The 26,834-nt window shown below is 46.9% G+C and overlaps 2 protein-coding genes and 1 long non-coding RNA gene across 5 annotated transcripts in view; 2 read left to right on the top strand and 1 right to left on the bottom strand.

The window, feature by feature from the left end:
* The window catches only part of CSGALNACT1 (chondroitin sulfate N-acetylgalactosaminyltransferase 1), a 51,699-nt gene extending 40,295 nt beyond the window's left edge, over positions 1-11,404 (top strand). For 2 of the 3 annotated variants that reach the window (XR_010071405.1, XR_010071406.1), the window contains 8 exons: positions 52-230; positions 650-744; positions 3,857-3,938; positions 4,305-6,214; positions 6,961-7,039; positions 7,577-7,682; positions 8,133-8,209; positions 10,029-11,404. Coding sequence is in view for 1 of the 3 variants with exons in the window: in XM_063337156.1 (XP_063193226.1) it covers positions 52-230; positions 650-744; positions 3,857-3,938; positions 4,305-4,588 (640 nt within the window). In the remaining 2 variants the exon portion in view is untranslated. Of the gene's footprint in view, positions 1-51; positions 231-649; positions 745-3,856; positions 3,939-4,304; positions 6,229-6,960; positions 7,040-7,576; positions 7,683-8,132; positions 8,210-10,028 lie in introns of those variants that run through there. The other variant, XM_063337156.1, reaches the window with a different exon arrangement.
* On the bottom strand, positions 8,882-26,825 carry SH2D4A (SH2 domain containing 4A). The gene is made up of 11 exons (XM_063337157.1): positions 26,710-26,825; positions 25,054-25,111; positions 18,681-19,020; positions 17,775-17,934; positions 17,084-17,243; positions 14,990-15,055; positions 14,444-14,582; positions 12,982-13,198; positions 12,460-12,590; positions 11,418-11,638; positions 8,882-9,899 (listed from the first exon to the last, which is right to left on the bottom strand). The coding sequence occupies exons 3-11, from the start codon at positions 18,853-18,855 to the stop codon at positions 9,807-9,809; spliced, it is 1,362 nt and encodes a 453-aa protein (XP_063193227.1). The 5' UTR covers positions 18,856-19,020; positions 25,054-25,111; positions 26,710-26,825; the 3' UTR covers positions 8,882-9,806.
* Positions 14,495-18,832, top strand: LOC134516696 (uncharacterized). The gene is made up of 5 exons (XR_010071407.1): positions 14,495-14,596; positions 14,724-14,875; positions 17,158-17,387; positions 17,838-18,114; positions 18,630-18,832. It is a non-coding gene; the product is annotated as an uncharacterized LOC134516696 (long non-coding RNA).
* Positions 26,826-26,834: the final 9 nt, after the last annotated feature.

The raw sequence follows: 26,834 nt of genomic DNA, 5'->3' as shown, positions 1-26,834 counted from the left end.
ATTAAGAGCTGGAGGGATAGGTTAAGTTGCTGAGTATTTTGCTTCTCCTAGGTCAGCCAACTTCAAGAACTTCACCTTCATCCAGTTGAATGAAGAATTTTCCAGGGGCAAAGGACTAGACATTGGTGCTCGATTTTGGAAAGGAAACAACGTTGTTCTCTTTTTTTGCGACGTGGACATATACTTCACAGCTGAATTCCTTAACTCCTGTAGACTGAACACACAGCCAGGTACTGCTACTCGTGAAGTGTATTGTCTTTCAAGAATTTTTTAGCTATTGTGTAACAGCCTTCACCAGAGTATTCTTGCCTTTGAATTGGTAATGAAGCTGCTATAAATCAGTCTTGGAACTTAGAGAACTAATTAAGATGTGTAAAAATTCTATTGCTGGTTGGCTTTTGAAAGGTTATAACAGTCCTGCTCCCACTGTGATTGAATTTCTTGCCTTCAGCACCTGTGCTTTCTGGACCAGGATCTTTTTTTTTAATTATATCCTTACATTCACGTTCCCACGCAAAGACCATAGGCTAAGTACAAAACTTGTGTGACTTTGTCTGGACTTGCTCTGACCTGGACAGCATCTTGTAAGAGAGAAGTGTGTTTTATACAGCTTTAAAAAAAAAAAATAATAACCCATTGTCATTTCCAGGGAAGAAGGTGTTTTATCCTGTTCTCTTCAGCCAGTATAACCCCAGTATAATTTATGGCCACCATGATTCCATCCCATCTTTAGAACAGCAGCTGGTAAGTACGTGCTTCTCAGAATGCCTGCTTTTATTTGGACAAAGCATTTTTTAAAGGTGCATGTTCTCTTGGGTAGCATTTCCCTATTCCTTGCACACAGTGACTACCACAAGACAAAATTAACTACGGCAGTCGCTTTGCTGTGAATTCTGCAGTTAAGCTTCACAGGGAAGTATCTTGGTACCATTTGTTTTACCCTTGTTTGATATTTTATACATGGAGCCTAAGAATATAAACCATGTCTTCCTCTCTGCCAGGAGGGATTTTCTAAGTAGTGAACAATTCGTCCATGGTGTGCTGTCTTGAGGTGGCAGTCCCTGATCTTGCTCTCGTTTCTTCCTTGCACTGAATAGTTTCTTTGCTTGCATCTTGAAGAGCTGACATTTGTAAAAAGCATAGACGTCCTTAGATGACTCAGTGAAAACAGAATTCCAGGGGCTGTCACAGTTATTTTCCCACTTACTTGAACACCTACAGTGGCTTTTCCCATCCCACAGTTCATGATTAAACTGCCTGTGAGCAGACAGTGTGTTTCTGAAGTGCACCGCGTTGTCTCAGAGTCAGATGACATGCTTCGAGCTGTCCCTTCTGGCTTTAATCTGACATTGACATAACACAGCATAACTGCACTGATTTCCAGCTCACCTGCTATCTTTGGTGTGAGAACAAAGTATTATTTTTATAAACATTGCCACAAGGCATAGAATTAAAACATGTAGTTAAACCCAGGTGAATCTCCTTGATTAGGAGGAAGCTGTTGTGAGGAAGAAGCAGAGCACAGAGATGAGAGGTTCACGTGAATTCTGGTGGCAGAGCCATTGCGTGGCACTGCTGCAGATGCTATTCTTCATTCTCTTGTGCTCTGGCATTGCATTGTCTTGAAGCTGAAGGGGTGATAGAAGTGGTGGCTTTCCCGTTGTATACACCCTCCACTCTTGCTTCTCTCCAGAGCTAGCGGGTCGGAGTCATCTGCCCCCTAGTGCTGGTAAATGGCTGAATTTTCAAATTGAAGCATAAAGCAGCTATGCAGCTTCATTCACTTCCTCTGGATCAGGTCCCAGCCTGCCCCTCTTACTGCCAGGCACTGCACCTATCAGAACTCATCCTATCCCAGGCTGGACACTGTCTCCGGAGCATCCTAGTTTCTATTGTTATTCTTGCTAGGTAAGAATTAGGGGTGTTGTGAGTCCAGCAACAGTCACAGCTGAAAAAGATCACTAGGGGTCTGAGTCCAATGTTCTGTCATCACTACCCCTAACTCGTGCAATCCCTTTAGAAAAATTAAGAATGAGAATTTGAAAAGTCCACCAAAAATATTTTAAAATATTTTTTGTCTACTGGTCCCTGTGTTATCCAACAGGTAGCCAGAAAGCCTTTTACTGAAGTGTCTGGAAAATCCTTTCCACTGTTTTTTTTCTCAGAGGAAACTTGTTCTGATAATACCATGGGATTCAGGTTAGCTCTTCTCTCTGATGAGAGCTCGTCATGGATCCTCAGGCTTGTAAACACTGTACTTAGGAAATGAAATAGAGTTTAGCTCTCAAGCTAGCATAAATTCCATAAAGTATGTTGTCAGGACTGTGCAAATATTTATAGCTAGTATTTGAATCATAAAATATGATGCTTATGTCAGAAAAGCTTCTTGATGTAAAGAAGTACTGCCAATCGCATTTTTATGTAGATTCTTATATTTTCAGCCCACGTTAGTTCTCAGGCATGAGGCCAGATCTATGCTGTTAAAACAGGACAGTGTTAGTTCTCTGTCTTGGTACTCAGGCTGCTGAAAAGAAAAAAAAGCCTTCAGAAATCTTTGAAAGAATTTGATTTGTGCAGCAGCCACTTGCACTAATGGGAAATAATAATGCTAATGCATAAGAGGAGCTTGCTGTAAGGGCATCATTATGGAGATTTCTTGTTACAGTGCAGACCTGACAGATACAATATTTTTTCCTTTTAATTGGCTTCTGTAGTGGCCTGGCTTTTTCAAGGAAAGGAGAAATGAGAAAAGAAAGAGACAGCAGCACGAGCAGTAAAATAAAAAACCAACATTGAAGTGGAAAGGGTTATGTACAAAAAGGGGCGGCATGAACAAGAAATCATGAGGGACTGTGTTGGAAGAGGATTTTTTGGTAAATGCTGGGATTTATAAATCCAGAAATGGAAATTCTCTCTCCTCATCTTTTGTAACTTTGCCATAAGTGAAGCCAAAATTTTCAAAAATAGCTGTGAAGGAGTAGGTTTGTAACCTGACCTTCAAGAGTATGCTGCTGACTTGCTTAGGGGATTTAAATATCTGTCCCAGTCCCTTGGAACTCTTGGATGTCTCACCAGATTGGGTTAGGCCACTCACAGACATGAATTATGACCTTAGGGATCTATACTTGGATATCTGCTTTTGAAAATGGTAGCCATGGTTTGTTTCTGCTCTGGTTTTCTACCTGTAATACATGATGTTTTTACGGTCCACCTCAGTAATGTAGACTGCACATTCATTATTACAAAGGCTTTTATGGGATGTATATCTACCACCTAACGTATCTGGACTTCAATTTTATCTGGATTTAGCGGTTCTGTAATGGCAAACTGTTCTTACCACTTTCCAAATTTTTGCAAAAATTAAGGTAATGAAATAGCTGACAGTTGTGTGGTCAGATTAGAACCATTGTTTTCTTCCAGAGTTCTCGTGGTCCACAATCCAGATGCCACCATCTGCTCTACAGCAAAGTCTGGCTTCCCTGGTTTACCAGTATGTGTCTTACGTCAGATTTGAATCCCACAGATACTAACAATTTTGGAGGATGTTTTGCTTGTGAAGAAGCAAACTCCAGAGAGTGATGTGATATAGCTCCATTTTGTCTACAACAGCAGGGGTAGAGAGAAACCTAATCATTCTGGATCAGGGGATTTATCCATGATAGCTAATGGCATGGCTGTTTTTCGGGGGGAGAAATGTGCAATGAGTACAAAAATTGGTTCAGGATCAGCCATGGATTTATGTGGAGGAGAATAAAAGGGCAGTTGCTCCTATTTCTGACCACATTCAGGGACTTGTCTGCTGCTCATACTGAAAGCATTTCTGCTTCTATCTAAACATTCTTTTCCTTCCATGCAGATTATTAAAAAAGAAACTGGATTTTGGAGAGACTTTGGTTTTGGGATGACTTGCCAATACAGATCTGATTTTATCAACATAGGTAAGAAAAATAAACTCCCATCCCTGTGCCTTTTACTGAAATGTACATAGAAAATGGTGATCCGCTTCCCTTTCCTTGGCCAGTATGTCTATGCCTCTAATTTGCAGCAGTGCTCTGGTTAGATGTTCAGACTATTCCTCGGTGCCATAGAGATTACCAGAATCTAGGCACTGCTTAGTACAAGTAAAGAATTTTGTCTGATAGTGGAAGATTTGAAGCTAAGAAATGTGGGTGCTTTGATGTTGGCAGAAAGTATGGCTGTTTTAAAGGGCTGACTGGAGCCAGAGAACAGCTGTAGTGCAATTAATAGCATAGAGTTTGCCAGTATGTATTTCTAGATTTATTTTGGATGTTTTTTTGTGTCAGGTGGCTTTGATCTGGACATTAAAGGCTGGGGTGGTGAAGATGTACATCTGTACCGCAAATACCTTCACAGCAACCTCATCGTGATCCGAACTCCTGTCAGGGGTCTCTTCCATCTGTGGCATGAAAAGCAATGTCTGGACGAGCTGACCCCAGAGCAGTACAAAATGTGCATGCAGTCCAAGGCCATGAACGAGGGTTCTCATGGCCAGCTTGGGATGCTTGTTTTCAAGCAAGAGATTGAGACTCACCTGCACAGACAGAAACTGAGCAGTAAGAAGACATGAAGCCAGAAAGGGAGGCAAAAAGCCTCTGAATTGGACTATGGGGTGTTTTGGAAAAGAGTTGCTAACAAGAAAACAGGGGACAAGACTGAAAGGATGGAGATTCCAGCGGGGTGGCCGCAAAAGAAGATGAGGGAAAATGCTTATCCTCTCTTCTTCTGTTTTTTTCTTAATAGGGCTTCTAAGCACGCCATTAGCCTGACTGTTCAGCACTTGCTTCTGGGAGAGACTTGAACAATTGATGAGATTCAAGGTCATGGAGACAATGAACATGACATAAATATGTGGCATTCACAATAACAAATGGATGTGCTCTTCCATTGAAATGTTTGTAAGATGTGTACAGTTATTTAAAGGATTTACCCTTTGGTGGGACGATAATAATGAGTTATTTTCTACATCTAACCTGACATATCTAAAAAGGGCTATTTTTGAATAAGTACAGAGCTCTTGCTCTGAGAAGGACATCTTATTGTTAATGATGGTTAAGCTGGAGTGACCAAAAATCTTCTTCCTTTAAGGGGCTGGGGTGGGGGGACAGCAGCAGTGCGCTCGCTAGCAGGGTATTCCGAGTTCAATCAGAGAGAAGAGGCATATCAGAAAGTGCTTTCTAAAATTTAGAAAGAGAAAGCCCTACTGGTCAAGTGTGATGTTTCAAAAATGCTGGAGGGTAGTGTTTATTCTCTTCTGTGAACAGTGAAGGAAAAGCAATGAGCCATGTCTGTATCACATGAATCAGATGGTGTGTTTCTGCTTTAGAATACCGTAAGTATCTCAAAATTTATTTTTAAATGGTTTTGCTTGGGAATTATTTTTTCATACTTCAGGTTTTCTACTTCTAGCCTTACTAGGAATACAGCCTTCCAACACTTGGAAAATGATCTGCGGATCTGTGTTTCCTGTGGATGGGAACTGTGTTCAGATAAGTAAAGTGATTTTTCTACACGACCTGGGTGCTGGAAGGCAGAAGCTTTACCGTGCTGAAGAAAAGGAAAATACGTATCAACTCACAGTACTGATTTAGCAGGAGGCTTTAAACTCTGAATGGTCACATACCAAAACTGATGAACATTTTCTGACTTTATACCAAAGTATTCCTTCTAAACCAAATATAAAATCTTGCCCAGGGCATAGCAAGCTTTTTGTAATTAACAAAATAAATTTTTGTGATGGATTACTGGACCCTGCAAATTCTCTTACGATAATTATAAGTGCATCCTAAAAATCAGTCTCCTTCTTAACGGATTTTTTTTTCCGATTGCCTAAAACCATTGAAAGCATGAGTTACTGCTCTTGTAAAGCATTCTCTTTTATTGCCGACTGCTGTTTATCATTTTAATATATACTACCCAACAAAAACTGCATGGGCTTGGAAACCCCATTTGCTTACCTAAATGCTGTTTCCCTGAGCAGTCTCATTGTTTTATAGCTTCAGATTAATTCAAGGCAGTCTGAAACTAGATTCTAATTTGTTTTTTGGCTTGTAAAAGCTGGGGGAAGAAATATGCAAGATAACACTGAACAATGAATAAAACATTATTTGTCACACCACTGCGCGGTAGGAAGAACACTTATGGACCTCTTTTGAAAGCATTGCATGCAGAATCTACAGGCAGAGATCATGCTACTGTAAGTACCTTTTCCCTTGACGCGTGTTTACTCGTGTTTGTCTTTTGTCGGATGCAAATGATCTGCATTGCACTTTCCTTGCAAATCACCAAATGTCCAAAACCACTGCAAAAGTACAAAAACAGTGGAAAGTCTGCATGCTTAAAAAAAACCACCCCCCAAATACATCACTTACCATAAAAACTTCAGCAATAACTCAAGTAGGTCCTCCAGACAACTTTTTTGTTCCCAGAATGCATGATAAATTGTTTATAAAGGGCTTTCTTTTGATGGAGTAACTGCACAAATATTATCAGTAGGAGGAGACAGGCACCACTTGTTGAATGCATATGAGAGCTATGGTAACTGAACTCCAACGCAATAGTTGTTCCTACGGTCCCACTTAACCTGAATTTGAAACTGGGTGATGTATATTATGAAAGTTTCTTAATCATAACCTGCATCAAGCCCAGCCTTAACCATTTCCATGTTTTTTCATTATCTTCCCTTGGGTTTCCCTAAGCCCTCAGCAGCTTAATGTGACCTTGAGGTTGGCCACACTTGTAGAGAAGGGCTAGACCAGATCATTTCCAGATGTACTGTCAAACCTATATTAGTCTCTAATTCTAAGCACTGTGCACCTGTAAATTCAACACTTTGTTACTTTGAGTACCTTAGCAAGCATGTCATCCAGCCCCTGTCAGAGTTTCCCAAGTTATGTTTTTAAATAGCACCTTTGTGATTCTCGTGCACGTCCTTTTCCACAGAGATGCTGTTCCTCCTGCCAGGAATAATATTATCTATGCAGTTCCTGTTCCTTGGCTGCAGAAGCCAGTTTGGCAAGAGGTGAGACGGAATCAATGATGGAGAGAGCCAGCCCACAGGCACCTCAGTGATGTGTGGGAGAATCTAATCATGGCAGAAGTCTGGCAGGGCTCTCTTGAAGGTGGAGACTGCACTGATACGAGAAGTGAAGACCAACATGAGAAAGGGCAGCTGCTGTTAGCTATGTTTCTGTGAGCCAAGTGGAGCTGTAACAGGTCTCCAAAAAAAAATCCAAAGAGAGCAGCCACAGAACTGTAGTGTTGATTCTGTGTGTGATTTGGTTTGCCAGGCAGCTCTCTACCTTCCTCGTCCCAGAAAAAGCTTGTGATGTTTTTCAGAATGGCAACTGATTGGATCTTAGTTGGGGAGGGAATAGAGATCACTCTGTGTAGACGGGGAAGCCACATAGGGACTCCTGGCTTTAATTTTTGGCAACTGTTGCACGCTCTGGCTAAAGATATAGAGGCATGGGGCAAAACAAATTGCCATATCCTTCCAGGTGTCATGATCTCTCCAGCAAGCAATTTTCAAATGTGACTACTCTTGTAATCCTTGCAGAGCATCCCTTGAAGAAAGAAAGTTTCTAGAGAGAAGCTGCCCAAGGCAAGCCAGCACCCTCGATTCCCAACGACCTCAAGTCATCCTTGCTCCACAGACTTTTAGGGTAACTACATTTCAGAGCAATAGAAGTGCCAGTCTTGAGGGCATCTGTTCTGGCAAGGGGCAGACAGTGCAGTAATTTAAATGTGTAGGTACAAAACTTCAAGTTTCTTCCCTCCCAGCAGACAAGTGAAGCTGGGAGTCTTTAAAAGACTGAGGCGTGATTCTCAGCCATGTGGGACAGATGTGAATACTGATAGTGGCTTTCCCCGGGGTCTGCTGAGCCAACATTTGCAAATAGGTAGTTACAATACAAAGGTAGGTGAAGCTACTGGTCCACAAGCCAGCAAGTCAGGCCCTGGGGAGTTCCACTGTAGATCTTAGAGCTAAAATTGATCATGTCCTGCAGTCCTGCTGTGTCCATGCCAGATCAGCCTGCACCTTATTTCTGCAAGTTAACACCCTGCCTCGAAAATTGCTTTTTTAAATAAGACTTTGTCCCTGTCTTTACCAGGCCATAGATACACAAAACACTTCGTGATTTGTCCCCAGCAGGACAACAGCTATGGCGTGTTCTTCACAAGAGAACAGGTACTAACTTTTCTCTAAGATCTCTGAATGACCTTCATTTAGGCTGTATTTTTCAAAAGAAACAGTTCATGAAGAGACAAGGAGGTTTTTTTTCCCCTAAAATAATCTAGCATCCCCTCTCATGATTGATGCAGATCATGTTGAAAATATCTCTTTGATACATGTGATATAGTGCTCAAGAAGCTCCTTAAGTCATTTGCCCTGACGGAGTGTTGTTACTTTCAGAATCTCACTTTACATTAAGGCTTTATCTCTAGCAAGTTAAACCTGCTGTAACTGGAGCGCAGTTACCCCCTCTTTCCATTAATGGAAACCACCTCTCAGCGGAGTTGCAGATGATTACAACAATTTATTTTAATCTGTATTCTGCAAAATGCAGATCAATACAAGCCTGCTTTTTGACTGCTTCCTCAAATTAAGCAGAGTAGCCCATATCCAATAGAAAGGGAACAGGCAAACAACTGAAACAAGACTGACTCTTGCTCACTGTTTGAGGATTGCATCTCTAAAAAATTATGTTAGCAGATCCGCACCACAACCCTCAGCGGTACAGTTTCACGTGCAACAACATGTGGGAATCTGGGTGAGGATTATGTGATGCTGTCCATTCTCTGCCCCGATATTCTGAATTATGTATTTAAAGAGCAGTGTAAGAGATAAGAAGAGAGAACGTTATGTTGAAAGAACAAATTCCATGTTAAAGTTTACACCAGATGCATTTCAGTAAGATGGACACAACTTGCAATAAATAGCTCCATTTGGAAAATAGCATTCTTTACTGGCAAACACTTTTCTGTAAAATGTACTAATACTGATATAGGTACTGCTTCTTACATTTTTTTGGGCTCTGTGCATGTGGTGATCTTTCATACAAATTCCTGTATCCCTTCTCCTTTCCATTTCAAAAGGTTAATCCTTCTCTATGCAGAAAGGCCAGTGTGGGATTTAAACACAGGTTAAAAAGTGAGGATCTATATTCAGAGGCTAAAGGAGTTTAAAAAATGCACTTTTCATGAAAATCCCTCTTCATAGAGAACACCCTTCACTGAAAGGCACCCAGGGTTTGCTTGGATATTTGGCTTGAACATCCTTGATTCCAAGGGCATAGCATTTTACAGGATTAAGCTTCACATTACGAAAATTACTATATCAAGATTGATTCACCTCTCCAAGTTGTTTTGTGCCTTCAAGAAGGTATGATCTCATTCAACGGCAGATACTAATCTATTTCCCAGATGGCACACAACCTTTCATTCAAGAATAAAAGGCAGCTAGAATACTGAAGTCCCCCAGGAAATCTGCAAAACCCCATTGAAAATAGGTGGCAGTATCTCGCTGTTCAACTGATTACTTCATCATCTCATTCAGTCCATGTGTGGGATACATCCAGGTGCTTTGCAGCTTGCTGGGCGGATGCATCCTTTAACTCAGTTGATAGGACAGGCCCACACCAGTACTTATCCTCCCACTGCTTTGTTGTGAAGGATATAAAATAGAGGCACTTATGGCAACCATTTCGGGTAAGCATCAGCAGCTCTGGTTTGAAGTTCAGTCTTTGTGAATACAAGCATGGGGCTGCACAGCAAGACCGGGAGGTTCACTCAAAGAGGGGGATGTAATCTGGTTCTTGGTCCTCCTGGCCACACGGGTAAAGCAACAGCTCCTTCCCCAAAGAAGTGATGGGTTCATCCTGTTGATAAAGGATATGATTAAACACCACCTTTCAAACAGACCCTACCTATCACAACCTCACGGGGTGGGCAGCAGTCTCCCTGCCTCTGTTATGGTATGGACTTGTTCATCCTGCTGTGTGATACAGGTCAGTGCCCCGGGGAACTTGGAGAAGGACCCACATGGCTGACCTCTGTCTTCATGAAACAATGTCTGTGCTCGGTGTGGTAACACAGTGACACAACTCTGGCAGTTCTCAGAAAGAGCTGTGCTCGTCTCGCAGGCAACCGCTGCTTCTTTGGTGTGAAATCCTGCCTTGCCTGGAAAGTGCTGGAGCAAGGACTGTGCAGCATGCAGTTAAGCAGGACAGGGTGGTTTGTGGACTGTGCTCCTGCCTGTGTTCGTGGGAGGGACAAGGGTGGATCCTGGAGTAAGGACATGCCCTCTGCTCAGGAAAGCCCTATTCTAACAAGGGAATTCCCTGATAGTACAGTTTCTGCTTCCCATCTTGTTCTCCACCCTAACGTCAGATGCATGGCAGGAACTTGCCTTCTTTTGTGGTCACCCAGTGGGTGATAAGCAGAACCCACTAGAGCACTTCAGCGGAGCAGGTTCACCCTGACCACGTCTGCTGCAGTGCAGGGGGTCTGTAGGATTCTTTGCAGACTGTGGGCATGGCTCTATCTTTAATATAGATATGCGGAGCCAGGCTCTAAATCCTCTGGCTCTGGTACCAATAGCCATATAGCTCCTGCTTTCAACCATTTCAGCCTGAACTCTGAAACCCATGCAAGATGCATGTTCAGGTAGCCCAGGTAGAACTCCATATAGCAAATGAACATAGATATTTTCCTCATGTGCAATTCTGTTTAGCCATGCCTACATTAGGCTAGGCTCTTATTTAAAAGAAACACGGATTTTAAATGAACCTTTAGGCAAAATGATTGTCCTGTCCCTGGGGCAGATCTTACAGTAAAGGAATGAATAATCAATCTGACCCTCTTTGGAGCCCATGTAACTGCAGTCAGTGCTAGTAAACAATGCTGTTATTCTTGCAAGAACCTGCCAGCCTTCTTCCCTTCTATTTTTTATCTTTGCTCAGTATCACACCTTGCCTGCTTTGAGATTATAAGGATACCTTGTTCTCTTTCGTGCTGAAGCTGGAGGCAAGCAGGATTCTCTGCTTATGCAACTTGCCAGGACCCCACAACCACGGAGAGAATCCAAAAAAAAGGAGTCTGTGTGAGTATGCTGTCACCTTGTCAGCGTTTGTGTAAGTAACTTGAGCCCTGTGTGCAAGGTGTTCTGTGCGCTTGAGGGGGAGTGAGTCAGGTCTAAGATGTTTGAGATGTATTAGGTCTCCTGAGATGTGCCTGTCAGGCTGGCATACCCTTCTGGAGCAACACACAGGATACCCAGTGCCAGCTAAAATGGGTCTAGTTACCTACTTTAAAACAACTGAATCTATTCTTTCTTCTTTTGAAGTGCCCTGAAGCAATTAAACAAGCAGTTAATTAATGCATTGCTAGACATTCACCTTGTGGTAGTCTACAAGGTCAGCCAGTGTTGAATGTTGTAGCTGGTCCACGCCAAGGAAGCTGTAGGAATCACCTGAGGCATCAATGAGGAAGTGTTTACATCCTTCCACAGACCGATAGGAGAGCACGTAGCCTTTGATTTTCTCACTGACCCGGACCAGAAAACTCCCTGGTAATGTTTTACTCAGAAGCTCCTCTGCTTTCTTAGAGGTTAGGATACCTGTTCAAAACCAAACCACAAAACTGAAGGGAGAAAACCATTTGTGCAAGACTGGCTGGAACTGTTCTCACAAGAAAACTCCTTTACTGCTTTAAAACCGGTCCATGGCACTTCCATCCCTTGCATTGTGTTCTTGCCCAGTAGCCCAGGAAGAACAGTATTACCATTACTAGTAACAGTCCATGGCCACATGCTAACTGCTTTACCTTAACTGGTCCAGACTCGGCTGATGATGAATGATAAATGCGTGGGGCTTAAGAGGATTGTTTCCTTGTTATGAGAAGGAATGGTATGGCAGCGTGTTGTATATCGATACCTGTGCAGACAGTGATCATAGGTCCTGTCAGAAAGCCATGCAAGCATTGAAAGCCCTGTTACAAGAGGATAATGCTTTCATTGCTGCAGTCTTGGATCGAAGGGGTTTCCAAAGCAAGGGAGAGGGATGAGATCATGATGACCCATTAGAAATAGGATGGAAAAGTGATGGATGATGATCACATCTGGACCTGGGGCCAAGGATGAGTGGGGACAAGGTGTGCCCAAATCTCTTTCACCCTGGTCCAAACAGTTACCAGGGTGCCCATACATCCAGTACAGGGAGGCAGGGGTGGCACAGAGGTACAGGGTAGTTTGAAGATCTGGCCTCTGTTCTAACACTTTATCTTGCCCTTTGTCATAATGCTAAACTGCACTCATAGATGTTTTAAATGGAAGATGTAGCCACCTTTGAAAAGCTCCTGGGCCCAGCCTGTGGCAGCAGCCATGTTAGCAGAAATAACTCCTTGAAGCACCGGGTGGAGGCAGAAACTCTCGGGACTCACCGTGGAACCAAGGCGCTATTGTGTCCTTGGTTTTCTGATAGCCGGCTCGGAGAGGGAATTGCTCCTCTTTGAACCATTTGATGATGCTTTCCTCAGTGGAATTGGAGATTGTCCTCTGGATTCCCTCTTTCCTGTTAGAAAAGACCGTGGTTTGTGCATTAAGTTCAAATGACAGCTTTTGAGTCCTTGGCAGGACTTACCTTTTGTTCGGGATGTTAAGAATAGCCCTAAACAGAATGTAGCTGTCAGCAATATTATATGGTTTTCAGTGGACACCCAGCATAGATGTATGCACTCCAGGGTTAGAACACTCTACTAAATAAATCTTTTACCCTCCAGGGTTGAAAAAATAAGCCTCATCACAGCCTAGGCTGGAATATAACCTAGGCTCTGTACTTTTCCCTGTGGGGTGACTCCTCCATGTGAGGAGGAGAGGTAACCATTCCCATCTCAACCATCCCACGCTAGAGCAGAAGAATCTCACCCCTTCTCCCCTCCACAGTGCACAAGGGTTTTTTTTACCTAATCGGTCTCCCATTTGCTACCACAGGAGGTAGCAGTTTAGGCTTGGGAGGGAGAGGTGGATATTGGAGTGGTCGCCGATCTCCTGCTGTCGCACCCTTGGAAATATCTGCCTGCTTCCCTCTGTGGATGCCCTGCAGTGAAAGCCTCCTGTAGTCGTCCCTGGCCTGCCGTGCAAGGGAGCGTCTCTTCTCATCTGCCGCCTTGGATTTCCGCACTGGAACAAAAAAGGAGTCCTACAGGAGCGAACAAGCAGGCAGGTTTTAAGCTTGCTGCCCTTTGGCTGTCTTCCTGCTTGATGAAGTGGAAGAATAACCCGTTTCACAAGGTGAAAGATGCACTCAATTATAAGACCGTTTGCCACATATCTCCCATCACTTTTGGGCATCTGCTACTTAACAGGGTCCAGTTTTTATTCCTTCAAGAGATTAAAAATCTGGGTTCTTGCTGGGTGCCAGGTCCCTTTGTACTCAGGGACTGCTTGGTTTTGTTTTGGATGCTGACTCCTAGTTCAGATGTAGATTTCTGTAGTGCCTTTCATGTGAGCTGGCCAGGGGCAGGATGTATGAAATAAAAGCTGCTGAAATGACCCCAAATCAATCCTTTGAAGGATTTGAAAGTGCTGATCATTTTTTCAGGGTGAGAGGGTGTCTTGCTGAAACTGTTACGGAAAGTGGAGAATTTGGTTGGGTATTTTTTTTTTTTTTTGCTGTAAAACTGGCTTGATTGTCTAGGTCCAGCTCATCCTGGAGTCTGTAGGAGTAACCAGCTCTCCGGCCAGTCTGAGTTAGGCTAGTTCTTTCCTTGCTTTTGTAATCAACTTCAGAGGGGATTTTTTATCAGTAAGAGTACTAAAACCCCTGGCCTGAAGTGGAAACAATTGATAGTACAGCATTGCCATCTACTGAGCAGCAGGGGACGAACTGAGAGAAAAATGCGTCAGGTTCTTCTTTAGGAAGTATTTGGCAGCAGTGATGGATGCTACTGCAAGTCTCATACTCTTTATAGTTTTCCTTCCTATCATTGGGATTCGTTACATGAGACAGTGCAGCAGGGCTCTGCTTAGGTGGGATTGTGCTTGGATGACAGGGAAGCCCTTTTTACTTAATCCCTGTCACCCATTATCCTCATCCTCAAGAGCAATGGTTACTGCAAAGTCCTACAAAAGGCCAGCTTCTAGTTTAAAATTAATTATCCTGGCTTTCCTCATGTGGTTCCTATTTGTTGCTTGTTTTAATACAGCATCTGTAGGAAAAAATTTCCATTTCCCTACCCAACTCTAGCCTCAATGCTGTGTGGACTCATAAATATTTCTGATAATGCTGCGCTGTATTTCTTGGCAGTACTTTCCACCCACCAACCAATTATTCAGTTCCAGTGTGGCAGGAGAAGGACCGAGATGACCCCACAGAGCCCTAGGATTTCTCAAGCGCCATACGAAAAGATCATCCTACGATCTTACAGGATTCCTGCCATTCGGGCTCATTCTCATCCGATCTCTGCAGCGTCCTCTGGTTCTCCAAGCTGGGGTGGCTCTGTGGTATTGCCTGCTGGGGGACTGTGGTCTCTTCTCCTGAATTTCTCCTCTGTGCTTCCTTCGTCTATGAAAGAAACAGTATGTTCATCTTTGTCCCAGGCTAGTTTTAGCCCTGCTTTTTAGCTAGCCTTGAAATACTGGGAACTCCATTTATTGTGAATCTCTCTGGTTTCAACAATATACAGATGCTCTATCTTCACTGCAGGTGACAACAGAGGAAGTAAGGGAAAGCAGTCTACCAGAAATCATGAGGAGCGCTGCTTCCCGGTCTGCCAGCCTGCCCTGCTTTGTATCATCTCCAAATCATCACACTGTACATGAGGAGCGTGGCAATGCTGGATAAAACCGGTCCAAGAGGTGAGGACATTCTTGGGTCACATGAGGCTCTGAGGGGACTCACTCTGACTGGGACTCTCAGATAAAGTCTGGGGCCCACTCAATGTGTTAGGAGCATCCTAGGTTGCCACTTACCTGCTGGAAGCCACGCTTCCTCACTTGGCAGTCTGCCAGCATCTGGTGAATATCTCTGGTTTCCCTCTGGGCGAAGGAAAAGAGCAGTGAGAAATTAATGCGGCATTAGGACCATTGCTCTTTTTGGAGCAATAGGTGTTTAACGCAGAAGTAGTGACGTGACATATATGTCACAAAATTTTGACAGCCTTCTCTGAAAAACATTGGGTTTTTTTCTTCATATTAGGCCTAATATGCCACAGGAGGAGAGCTCAGGGGCGTCAGGATTGTCATAAGCACGACTAGATTTGCTAAGCGATGCTCCCAAATCCTCCCAGAGAGCAGTCCCTTCCCTCCCTCCCTCTACAGCAAGCCCGAGCAGAACCTGCCATCCACGGCTTTACCTGCCTGTGCGTGTTTGCGGCTGTGGCTGGGCTGCTGCAAACCCCTGCTCATCAAACTGACCCAACTAGCTGCATATCTCATGTTCAGTCTTCCCTGCAAACCAGTCTAGCTACCCTGGCAGCAGTCGCTAGCTGAGACCTGCCTTTGAAGACAAACAGTTAGACTTGTCTTTCGGCAAACACCCACCCACCTCCCTGTTGGACCCAGCCTGCCTCCCACGGCACAGTGAGTAATGAGTTAACTGCACTACGCCGCTTACCAAGGACACGCTTTGTTTTACCTCCATCACCTACTTGGCTAATATTTAATATGAACATGGCTTTCCAATTTCCCCCTCCTTGACAGGAAACTAGGAAATTCAAGCGTGTGTGTGTGAAGCAGCTTGTTTTCTTAGATCAGCCCTCTGTCCCCTGCAGCAGACAAAGCACAATGCCCGGATCCCTCAAGTTAAATGGGAACTAGCTCTCAGAGAAAGAACTTTAATGACCAAGGTGAGAAAAAGCCCCTCTCCAGGCCTAGAAAACGTAACAGGGGTCTTTGGTCTGGATCCCTCCTTCTCATAGCAAAAGCCCCAGAAACCTGGGAAAAATCACTAATAATATAATGACAGAGAACAAAAGTAAAATATACAATCGTCCTCTATTTCCATGTGCAAGACTTGGAAAGGGGTTTAGATTTTTGTTGTGGTGCTGGTGGGACTTTTGGGTTGGGGGGGGGGTGCCTTTTTTTTTGTTGTTTTTTTTTTGCTAGCTGTGATTAATAGCTTCCTTTGAAAAGAAAAATCTCCCACGTGGTTGCTCAACTTCAGCAAACAGTGCTAAGAAAAACCTTGTGTGACTCAGAGGCTTTTGATAAAGGAGATAGCCACTCCAAATTCCCTTCAGTATTTTAGTAGCAGTGGGAGAGGCACTTTGCCAAAACCAAAACTTCAGTTATCATGCTTTTTATAATGACATACGGACTGGCTGTATAATAAAAGAATATACGCTCGTACAAATTAGCACCAAAAGGCTGAATGAAAACTCTGCTGAATGAGATTGGACTTCTGTCATTATACTGGCAGGGTGTTCTGTTCCTTCTGTTCACATGGGTAGCTAATTTAACTCATCTTTTTCTCAGTTCTCTGCAAATGGCTTTTTGTAGCCATTAAAAAGTAGTAAGCAAAACTCCAAAAAATTTGGAGTTGTCCTGTGCTGTCAAGGTCATAAGCTATTTTCTAACTTTTTTAGAAGACTAAAAACAAAAAAAAAGGACCTAAAATATGCACGTCAGAGGATGCTGGTAACATTATCTTCATCTGTTCTTTTATACAAGCAGATGATTTGTCTGAGGGTTGTGGCCTTGCATGTACAGATTCTGGAACAGCCTCCCCGGTCTTGCCCCTAAAGCCATCCAAACTAGCCACAGAGCAGGAGGGAAAGTACTGCGACCCTTGTTTTACCCACGGAAAATGGAAGCAAAGGAATCCAGAGTAACTTATGTGTTGGTACAGAGCAGATTTATCCCAGCTGAGAATAGCAGCTGGGCCTCCCGAGTCCTAAGGAAGGATGTAACAGCACGGCTTCTTCTCTGACTACAGAAGAAAAGCCTTAACAGTTAGCTCACTTTTTTCCTTCTTCAAATATCTATTTACAACAACCAGGACTTGCTGCACTTCCTAGTCTCAAAGCACACGTTTCTGATAGCTATGGTTAAAAGGGGGAAAACTACCTTTGTGAGGTCCTGGCTTTTTCCTGTTGTAGCAGCAGTAGTTTTTCTCCCACCTTCCTTCTTTTCCTCCACAGTGCTTTTTATGTTCCCGTGAAGATCTGTCTCTCCCAGGACTCCTGGTTGCGGATGTAGAGACCGTGTTACAGAAAAGTCAGTCTCTCTGAAATGCAAGAGAGAGAGGACTTAGGAAGCCAAGGGAGCCACTTTCTGCTCTCTGAGCATCTTGCGAGGAAGCTGCACGTGAGCAGAGCAGTGCTGCGATGAAGGAACATGCATGCAGGCAGCTATCATATCTCCAAATCAGGTAGGTGGAATAATTAAATCAATGACTTGTGGTGAGTAACTGTCATCCTGCTGTACACGGGCACCCGTCGGTGAATCAGTGCAATCCAAACTCATCACCTGCTGCGATAACAGAGTTAGCATTTCCTGTGGTTTGCAGAGGTTACCACGCAGGACCCTTATCAGGAGAGGCTCGATGAACCAGGGGCAAGCCTCAGGCTGGAGCTGGTCTCTGCCAGCATTGCATGTACTCACAGAAAGGCAAAATTTGCCTGCACCTTCTGCCTGCGAAGTCGAGTGTGACAGTGGTAACCACAGCCCCTACAGGGAAGACTCCAGCCTCTGGTTTCCTAGAAATTCCTTCTCCTCCCTGTCTGCCCACTGAGTCCTCCAGCTGAAGGGTGCTTACCTGCCCTCCTTGCCTTGCTCTCTTGCTAACCGCTTTGCCCTTTGTGCCTGGATCTCTTCACAGATGGCCGCGTACGATTTATCTGAAGGATGCTCACCCATCACCCAGACCCAGACGTCGTTGTCAGCACCGAGCTTCCATGTCACCGACTTCCCGTTGGCTGGAAAAGAAGCAGTTCTTTGGCAAATGCTGTTTGCTTGGCAGATCCATGCAGGGCCTGTGTCCCACTTGCTGTGCCCTCCTGGCTGCTGCCGGTGGCAGAGCCTTTCCAAAAGCAGCCGGAAAGTTTGGCTGGGACGCAGTGCACAACTCCCATTTTGTTCCACAGTAGTGAAGCCAGGTCAGTGAAGGAGGCACTTCTGAGTCTGGAGGCAAGGAAGAAGACTCACCACTGTCTCCTTTCTTGCTTTAATTCCTTGCCACTGTTCTACCCAAACTGTGTGAAGGTGAACTACCTGCAAACAGAGTACGTGGGGGAGAGCTGGGAGAAGAGTGCTATCTTCCACTAGGAAGCCGGCATGCTGGCAAGGGGACTTCAGTCTAAAGGCACAGCAGGACCCCCGCTGCAGATCTGGTACCCCAGGACAAACGTTCAAGTCCGTGATTATTTTATAGACAGATTCAGAGGCCCCATTTAGTGGGAAACTTAATGAGATGCATCTCCTGGGGGCAAGTAAGCCCTGTCTTGCCAGCTAGGGGAGTTGAGCAATCTGGTCAAGGACAGTGTCTGGGCCTGGGAGTAAAACCATTGCGTACACCATCACAGGTTGGGTTTAGTTCCAATTTGGAAATACGACTATGATTTGTCACCGGGAGAAAAAATTACTCTAAGGACATATTACCTCCTACTTCTAGGGAGCTGTTGACTTGGCCAGAGGGGGAAGCAGCCGGCAGGCAGAGACTTACCTTTTCTCGTCAGTGGCTTCTTCGCTGAAGTCTTGTCCGCAGCAGCTTCTCTTTCCTCCCACCGTCTGATCTGTTCCTGCCTCATCTTGAAGAAAAGGATCTGCTTCTGCTCCTCACTGAGTTCTGCCAGCAGGTCAGGATCGATGTACATGTCCGATAATATCTGTTTCAGCATGGCTGGAGGTTTCAGTTACACACGTTCGTGGCGATGATCTCCACGGATCAGATCCTCTTCGTGGCTCCAACAAGAAAGAGTCCCTCCCCGCCTGAGCCTGGAGCAGGAATGCAGGCGTGCCAGAGTAATTATACTTCTGTCTTTTTTTTTTTTAGCACAGACTTCCTGCACAGACCAAAAAAGTAAATAAGTAGCTTAAAACCTGCTGTTAAGATTCCTTGAAATAAGAGGTGAGCTGGTCTCCCACGCAGTCCCTGCCCACTCTGCAGGGAGAGCTGGCCAGGGTTGACAACTCCTGGAGCGGGGAGGTTGTGTTGATACTCTGATAAACCCAGCTGATAATATATCAAAAGAGAGAGCGCGCTGCCTGTTACAGTCATCAGAGGTGTGGCTTGGCTGTGCCCAAGCAAACATTCCTGCTGGGCAGGGAATCAATGAACCCATGACTAGACGGCTCCGCCTCCTTTCAAAGAGGAAGACTTTGATGATCAAAGCCTGCCTCGTTTTACCAAAGAAAGATGGGGAGGATTTTCAGTTCTGCTTTTTGAGGTGGGAGTGGGAATTTTGGGGTGCTCCCATTCATCAAAGACAGCCTCACAGCAAGTCAAGGGAGTGCAAGTAGCCCAGCTGGTTTGAAGAAAGACAACTCGGATGGTCAGCAGGTGAGGAGCTGAGGCAGGTCCCAGTCTGACACAGCTTGCTGATGCATCTTGCCCACGTGGTGAGCCTGGCATGGGACATCCCTGTCTGACAGGATGAAGCAGATGGGGAGAAGGAGCACCCCTGTTCCTGTCCAGGATGCCAGGTCATGTCTGGTGCACGCTGGCGAAGTACTAACACCCACGCAGCTATGCTTTGTGTCCATGAGTTGATGTTTACAACAGAGGTTTCACTGAAAAACTGGGAGCTCTCCTGTCACTTGGGAAGGTGCCAAATGAGAAAACAGAAGTGTGGACCAAAGACCTTGAAACCAACTCTTTTCCTTATCTTATCTGGATAAAGGCAGGGAGATCAGGAGGTTGGTTGGCAGCGCTTCTGATGACACAGGAAGGCTGACAGTGATGTATGAAATGCAACACCAGAGCAAGGTGGCTGGGGGTGGCAGGGGCTTTCTGGACAAACTCTTGGGAAATGTTGCTAGCAGGCTACAAGGAAGTTAAGCTAGTGGGATTACTTGTGTGCTTCTGCACAAATCCTGAGAGTCTAAGGAACAAGCATGCTAAGACATAGCGCAGTAGGTGGGAGGGAGGGGGTTGGTGGGGCAGTAATGTGGAGGTACAAAGGGCATAGACATGGCAGAAGGACCTGTGCCAGTCCTGTGAAGTGCAAGTACATATTAAATCCTGGAGTCAAATCAATTAACCACCTTACAGGAGAAGGGCTGGATCCCTAGGGACCCAATTGTTGGAAGAAAAGTGTCGGGAGCACCCACCTTCAGCTTCAGGGTGTGACTGCTTGGCTTCTGCCAGATAAAATAACAGAGAAGGGGATGGTAGAGGAGCCAGCAAGTGCAATACTGAAGCTTTCCAATGAGCACACACAGAGCACATTTAATTAGTTGAAATGGGGCAGCACTACAGGGACCTTAATAAAGTCATACTGGCAAGACAATACCTGCTGCATTGGTCCACCTTTTCCCATCTCACCCCCGTGCTGGGATCAGGCAGGCTACCCCAAGCATCCCCCCACTTCTCAACGTGGCTTGCCCTAAAACTGCTAGAGACAGAGCTGGCTGGCGCCCCAGTGCAGTGAAGTCCCCATGCACTTCCAGCGGGGAGAGCTTGAAAGAAGCTTGGAGCAGCTGGAGGAGCTGCAGGCAGGGAGACAAGGACCTCCAGGACCTCAAGGCACAGACAAAGCAGACTATGGTCCCAGCATAGCATTAGCTGCAGCAGAGGCCAAGAGCAGGAGTCCCTGGGAAGGTGCAGTGACCAGGAGTTGAGGATAAGCTTTCTCATTTCTGTTTTATTTCTCTGGTTACTTTATATTTTCCCTATGAAAAATGTTAACTTAATTCCAGAAACATGGAGCTGCTGGTCCAAATCTGTATTGCTTTTGTTTATACAAATGGCTTTCTTGATTTTTTTTTTATTTTTTTTTTTAATAAAATAAGTCTTTTGTGGGGAGGTGGTCTCATCTGGGCAATGCTTTCTGAGTATCCCTCATATAGCAGAATTGTTCCAGCGGCCAAAGGATGGCTGGCAGCTGTAGAGAGGCAAGAGCTTTTGGGGGGGAAGGTGGGTGTTGGTGAGCAGTTCCTCGTCCCTTGGGGTACCTGAACTGTCTGTTCAACTGCAAAACTGGGGGACACTGATGGAGATTTTCTGTTTAAGCTTCACTGCCACCTGCTCCTAAGCACTGCCTGAAAGAGAAGCTGTTTGCAGATTAGGGTGTCAGAAAAGCACCTTTAACCAGAAATGGGTCCCTTAAGCTTTTAGTTGTGGTTTTTTAAGATCCATTCATCAAAGGCCAGTATGAAGGACACAAATTTTGGGGCTTATTTTAGATAAACTAATGTCTTCAGAAGTTACTTGGTGTTGTTCTGATTGTAGGGGACATGACAATCTTTTTGTCTGAGCCCAAGGTGGCTTTTGTTTGGAGGAACCAACAGAATTGCATCCTTTGTGGCTCTGAACCAGTAACTGAAGCGGATGGTAGCTCTGGGCATGGTCTGAGCTTGATGGTCTGGCAGAGATGGCTTCCATGTGCCAACAGAAATTAATGTGATGTCTAAAGTTGAAGGGGCTTTTTACAAAAGAGACTTGTTCCATGCAGGGAGGTGAAACACTTTTATTCCCTTCAGGTGAGAAGGTATCTCTTGTGGTTTGTGTGTGCCAAATGCGAGTGGTTCTGGTAAACAAAGGGCACTCAATCTCTTGTCCAGGGGGCAAAAAGGCCAGCCAGCTGGTCAGGCTCTGTCTTCCGCCTCTGGATCAGCAGAATTACTTTTTCCCTAGAAACTCTTCAGGACAGTTGCAGTTTACTAGCCAGAGGGGCGCTTGGAAAAGAGGACAGCCAAAAGTCATCCTGTAAGGATGTCCTTGCTACAGCTGAGCAGAGGCTGTGTGTGGCTTTGGCTGGCAGGAGTGGCTGGAAGTGCAGACCATGAGCTTGAGTCCTGCACCCTGCCTCTTCATACAGCGGTGAGCAGCTTGAATCCACCCCACCATCACGTCAGCCCCCCTCCTCCTCACCCCTTGGCTGCACACGAGGTATTGGACATGGCCCAGAGTGGTTTATATTGCAGAGTTAAAATTTGCAGTGAGCACAGCCGCAGGGCTTAAGCAGTACTTCTTTCTCCGTCTTTCCCAGTACCTCCTCTTGGTGCTTTAGGTGCCCTTCCTCACTCTGTCTGCGATGCGTTTCTGTCTTTGAAGGTTCCTTCTTGTATCTTCTCTATCCAGCCTGACTCCTTCTGCCTGACTGGGTTATCCGTTTCCCTCAAAGCACTTGGGAGACAGAGACCGTTTGTAATGATTGCGAGTCTTTTCCTTAGTTAAATTAGGCTTCCTGGGACATGACGCAAGAGAAGCCATCAGCAGAATGCATGCAGCACGTCCACGCTACTCTTGCTTCTCAGGAGTGGGCATGACTTTGCTACGGCATTTACTTAGGAGGACATGATGTGCTCTGCCAAACGCAGTGGTGACAAACTGGTCCCTCTTTCCACGCCTAGGGGTACAGTGTGTTGGCACAGTGGAAGGGCACTCAGCAAACGAGTTTTTCGGTATTGATGCAGTTTTGCAGGGTTGGATCTTCTTGTAAAGTTGGTTGTAAGAGGAAATGTATAATGCTGTGTCCCAAAGGACACACCCTTTAAAGCACCAGCTATTTTAACACTGGGAAATCACGTAAGCGTTTTGAGAGGTTTGCAGTATTTCTTTTTTAGCAGTCACTTCATTAAAGATCTTAGGAGCTGGAAGTCTTTGTAATATCAGTCATATGCTGTTCCCAAAATTTGAATGAAAGCTGTATTACCGACCCTTGGCCAGAAGTGGTTTTGCTGGTGCTGTTCCAGCTGTAATTAGTATATTTGCAGTTCAAACTTAGGGAAGCCAAGGACTGCAGTAATAGCAGTGGGACCTCTGAGTAGGTAACTTGTAGGAAAACTCTGGTAGCGGTCTTGTTGAACTTTCTACTGCTTTTATTTTTCCCATGGGAGTGATAGATAGGAGCTGGTTTTGTGGAGAAATAGGAGACGAGAGTAGCCAAAAATAGCAAAAATTAAGTGGGGGGAGGTGGGAAGCCAAAACAGGGCTTTTGGGGTTCTACGACTCTTGTATAAGATAGTTGACTTCAAAGCCGTAAGGGGAAATGCAATTCAAAGGTTAAATGACCCTTCAAAAAGCAAGGTCATGCAGCACTTAAATCGCCTGCTGGAGAGCAGCCTTTCCTATGTGCTCCTGTAAATCATCCACCATGAACGGGGGAAACGTACGTCCATGAATACACATAAAAGCACAATGGCTCTGAGAAGAGCTGGCAGGAGTTCCTGCCCACATGTGCAGTGGGTGACGCCTCAGCCACCGACAGGCTCATGGGACACCCCCACCTGGCATCCTAGTCCTGGTCCTCATCAGCAATGCTGCCAGCGGAGGGAAGGAAAATAATAGACAAACATACATAGAAAGGCATTTGATACGATTTACACCAATAAATCAAATAGAAGGGTGGACGAGAAGCTCAACATGAGCCGTCAGTGTGCACTAGCAGCCCAGAAAGCCAATCGTATCCTGGGCCGCATGAGGAGAAGCGTGGCCAGCAGGTCGAGGGAGGTGATTCTCCCCCTCTACTCCACTCTCGTGAGACCCCACCTGGAGTCCTGCGTCCAGTTATTTGTGTCAGCAGCTGCACCAGCAAGGTTACTACCAAAATATCCTTCTGGGCTTTTTACAGCCTTTGTTGTTTGGTGGTTTGTTTGTTTTGTTGTTGTTTTTTTTTTTAAATCCTCATCCTGTTCTAAATAGGGGAGTGATTCATTCCTCTCTTTCTGTTTAATTTTACTTCAGCCTACTCTTTTCTGTTTCAGACGGAAGGAAAACTCCTGGTTCGGTCATAACAGAAGGAAAATATGACTGTATAAGCTTGGCCCTCGGAAGACAGAACTAGACCTGTTTGTACCTTATTTAGCATAAATGGTTTCTGTGTAAAGCTGGCATATAACACTTGAAAGAACAAAACCAATGAAGTCACCACAACATGAACTGCCTTAAAATTACCTATAGCTGAAGTGACTCGCCCTATAGGTCCCTGATTTTGCTGGAGGGGGCAGCGGCTATCTTATAGCAGGCACAAATGGATGGAGATGGCAATAAGGAAAAATAATTTGCTACAGCAGCAGTTACTGAACACAGTTTGAGGCCACGTGGTTCTACTTTCAAGAAAAAGGTTTCTTCCCTGCTAGAGCTAAGTACAAGTACTTCTTCATCTAGACGTAGTGAGAATCATCTTCCTCTGTCAAAATTACTGAGGGAATTACCAATGAAAAGGTCAGTGTGGTGAAAAAGGGGAGGGCTTCTATAGGTTAACACACAGGATCAGCTACCTGACCAAACACAGCCGCTATGAGAAAGGAATTTTTCTAACCATGATGCCTAATTTAGTCTGTCTGCAGGTTTTGAACAACCTTGGGCAATAAGCTTTGGGGGTTTTTTTAAACGCAAACGGCAATATTTATATTGGCTAATTGCACTGGATGGCTTTGCCAGGGGAAAGTGGAAGGAAGGTATTATAAGTAGCACCAGGCACAAAAACGCCATTTACATTTTTCACGTAGCTATTCACTCTTCTAAGCCCAGAGTTGTTCTGCACCGATGTAGTTTTGCCACTGGAAGCCACAGGGCAAATGAGAAGCATTGGGCCAGGAGCAGCCCTGAGCCTCTCAGCCCTGGCGAGCGCGAGGGCTGAGCTGGTGGGACCCGGGGCCATCCCAGCACTTCAGTGGGGGCTGCCCTGGGGGGAGGAGTGTACCCTGGCGACTCTGATCCGGTCCCAAACCTCTCTGATTTCACAAATTACTTGCTGCTAATGCATTGCTTGGGCATCGGGAAACGCAGGGTAAAACACAAGTCGTGTGTTGATACAAATTCTGTGAGGAGAAGGAAGTACATTTAATTATTGCCTATAACTGTAAACTGCTTTTAAAACTACATGCAGTTACTGAATTGTGTCTGCTACTAAGGGGAACAAATTACTTACGTGAAGGTGAGGTACCGACGAGGCAGGGATCTGGTTCTGTGTCATCCCCCAGGGGACTCTGGGGGGAAAAAAAGGGAATATTGGGAGAGAGAAAATGTCGTGAGAGGCAGGTGATGGGGTGGAGGGGGCTGTGTTAGATGACAGGGGCAAGGCAGAAGGTGTTCTGGAGGAACAGAGAGATGGAAATCAGTTTTCTCCTGCCAATAATGCATGTTACATGCCTGTAGATCTCCCCTCTCTCTTGGCCCATGTGTGACACCCCTCCTTTGCCAGGATTTAGCGCTCGATGCGCAGCCCTGATTGCTGTTGAAAGTGCCAGGCGGGAGGGGTTTGTCCTGCCGGCAGCCACTCCGGAAAAGAGCCGGGGAGCTCCAGCACCAGGCGGAGGGAGCCCAGCGGCAGGAGGGGTCACCGGCTGCCCCGGGAGAACCCCAGCCCCACGGGGTCCCCTTCTCCCCCAGGGGACACCTTCCCCCGGAACAGCCCAGGGATGAGCCCCCCCCCCCACCTCCGCCCCACCAGGAGCTGGGCCCAGGAGCCGCTGGCGTGATGGAGCTGGGGCTGATTCCACGCTGGAAATCGGGAGCTGCCGGGGACCCCCAGCCCCCAAGGCCGAGCTGCAGCTGCTGCCCCCCGAGGGGTGACCCCAGAGGGTCGGTGCCAAAACCTGCCGGGAAAGTCACCGGGCCCCGGCGGGTCACCTGTGGCGGACCACGCACGGGGGGGCAGAGGAAGCCAAACCACTCGCCCGCGGCGACCGGCGCGGCCGGTGCCGGCAACGCAGCGACCGCAACCAGGAAACCCGGCGGGCAGCAGCCAGCGCGGCGCCGGCCCAGGGACGCTCGGCTGGGGGAGCCGAGACCCGGGGGGGGTCCGGACCCCAGCGAGGGCGGGCGCAGCCCCACACCGCCCGTGGGGAGGTTCCGGGCTCGGACCCGAGCTTCGGGCAGCAGCTAACGGGCAGCGGCCGGCGGCCCGCTTCCGCACCGGCGCCAGCGAGCCGGGGGAGAAGGGTGGGAACGGCCCCGCTTTGCCCCATTTTGCCCCGGTCTCCGCCGTTCCCCTCGCCCGGCCCCGTCCCGGGACCCCGAGGCCGCCCGGGTGGAGGCGGCGTCGCCCCCGGTTCCCCCCCGCCGGCAGCGGCCGCCCCGCGCCGGGACCCCGAGATCCGCGGTGGAGCCGCCCCGGAGGAGCCCCGGGGAGACGGGACACCCGGGCCCGCCGCGGCCCCAGACGGTGCCCGGCACAGCGGCGCCCTCGCCCCGGCCCCGGCCCGCAGCACGCCCGGGGGGCGCCGGTGCCCGCTCGGCCCCGGGCGGAGAGACGCGGCGGCGGCGGCGGCTCCGGGAGCAGCCGTGGCGGGGAAGTGGCCCCAGCACGGGCCCCGGGCCGCCCGGAGACGGGCCCCGGGTCCGGCTGGGCTGCTGCGGCCCCGGCCCCGCTGCCGCCGCCGCGGCGCTTCCCCCGCCCGTCCCGCGGCGGCGGCGCCCCCTGGCGGCCGCGGGGAGGCACCACAGCCCCTCCGTACCGGCGCCGGTGTCACCACCGTGGCGCGACCCTCCGGGTCCCGTCTGTCACTTCCCTCCTGCCCTCAGCCCGCCCCGCTACTGCTCTCCTCGCCGCGCCACTTGCCCCGGGCCTGCCCGCGACACGGACCCGTCTGCCCGTCCCTTGTCCGTGACCGCTCGGGGTCGGGGAGGTCCCGGGCGCTCCGCCGATGCCTCCCCCGGGGGGTGTCCGCCCAAACCCGCCCCACGCTTCGTCTCTTGGCCCTTTAAACC

Source organism: Chroicocephalus ridibundus, chromosome 5 (genome assembly GCF_963924245.1).
Source record: "Chroicocephalus ridibundus chromosome 5, bChrRid1.1, whole genome shotgun sequence".
NCBI classification, from domain to species: Eukaryota; Metazoa; Chordata; class Aves; order Charadriiformes; family Laridae; genus Chroicocephalus; species Chroicocephalus ridibundus.
The sequence above is the reverse complement of the archived record's forward strand: the minus strand, read 5'-3'. Positions and strand labels throughout refer to the sequence as shown.

Coding starts and splice junctions, on each gene's coding strand:
- SH2D4A (XM_063337157.1), bottom strand. CDS start 18,855: ATGCTGAAACAGATATTATCGGACATGTACATCGATCCTGACCTGCTG. Junction 13,199..14,443: donor GCCCGAATGGCAGGAATCCT/GTAAGATCGTAG, acceptor TTTTTGTTCCAG/TGCGGAAATCCAAGGCGGCA. Junction 9,900..11,417: donor ACCTTGTAGACTACCACAAG/GTGAATGTCTAG, acceptor CTTTATCAACAG/GATGAACCCATCACTTCTTT.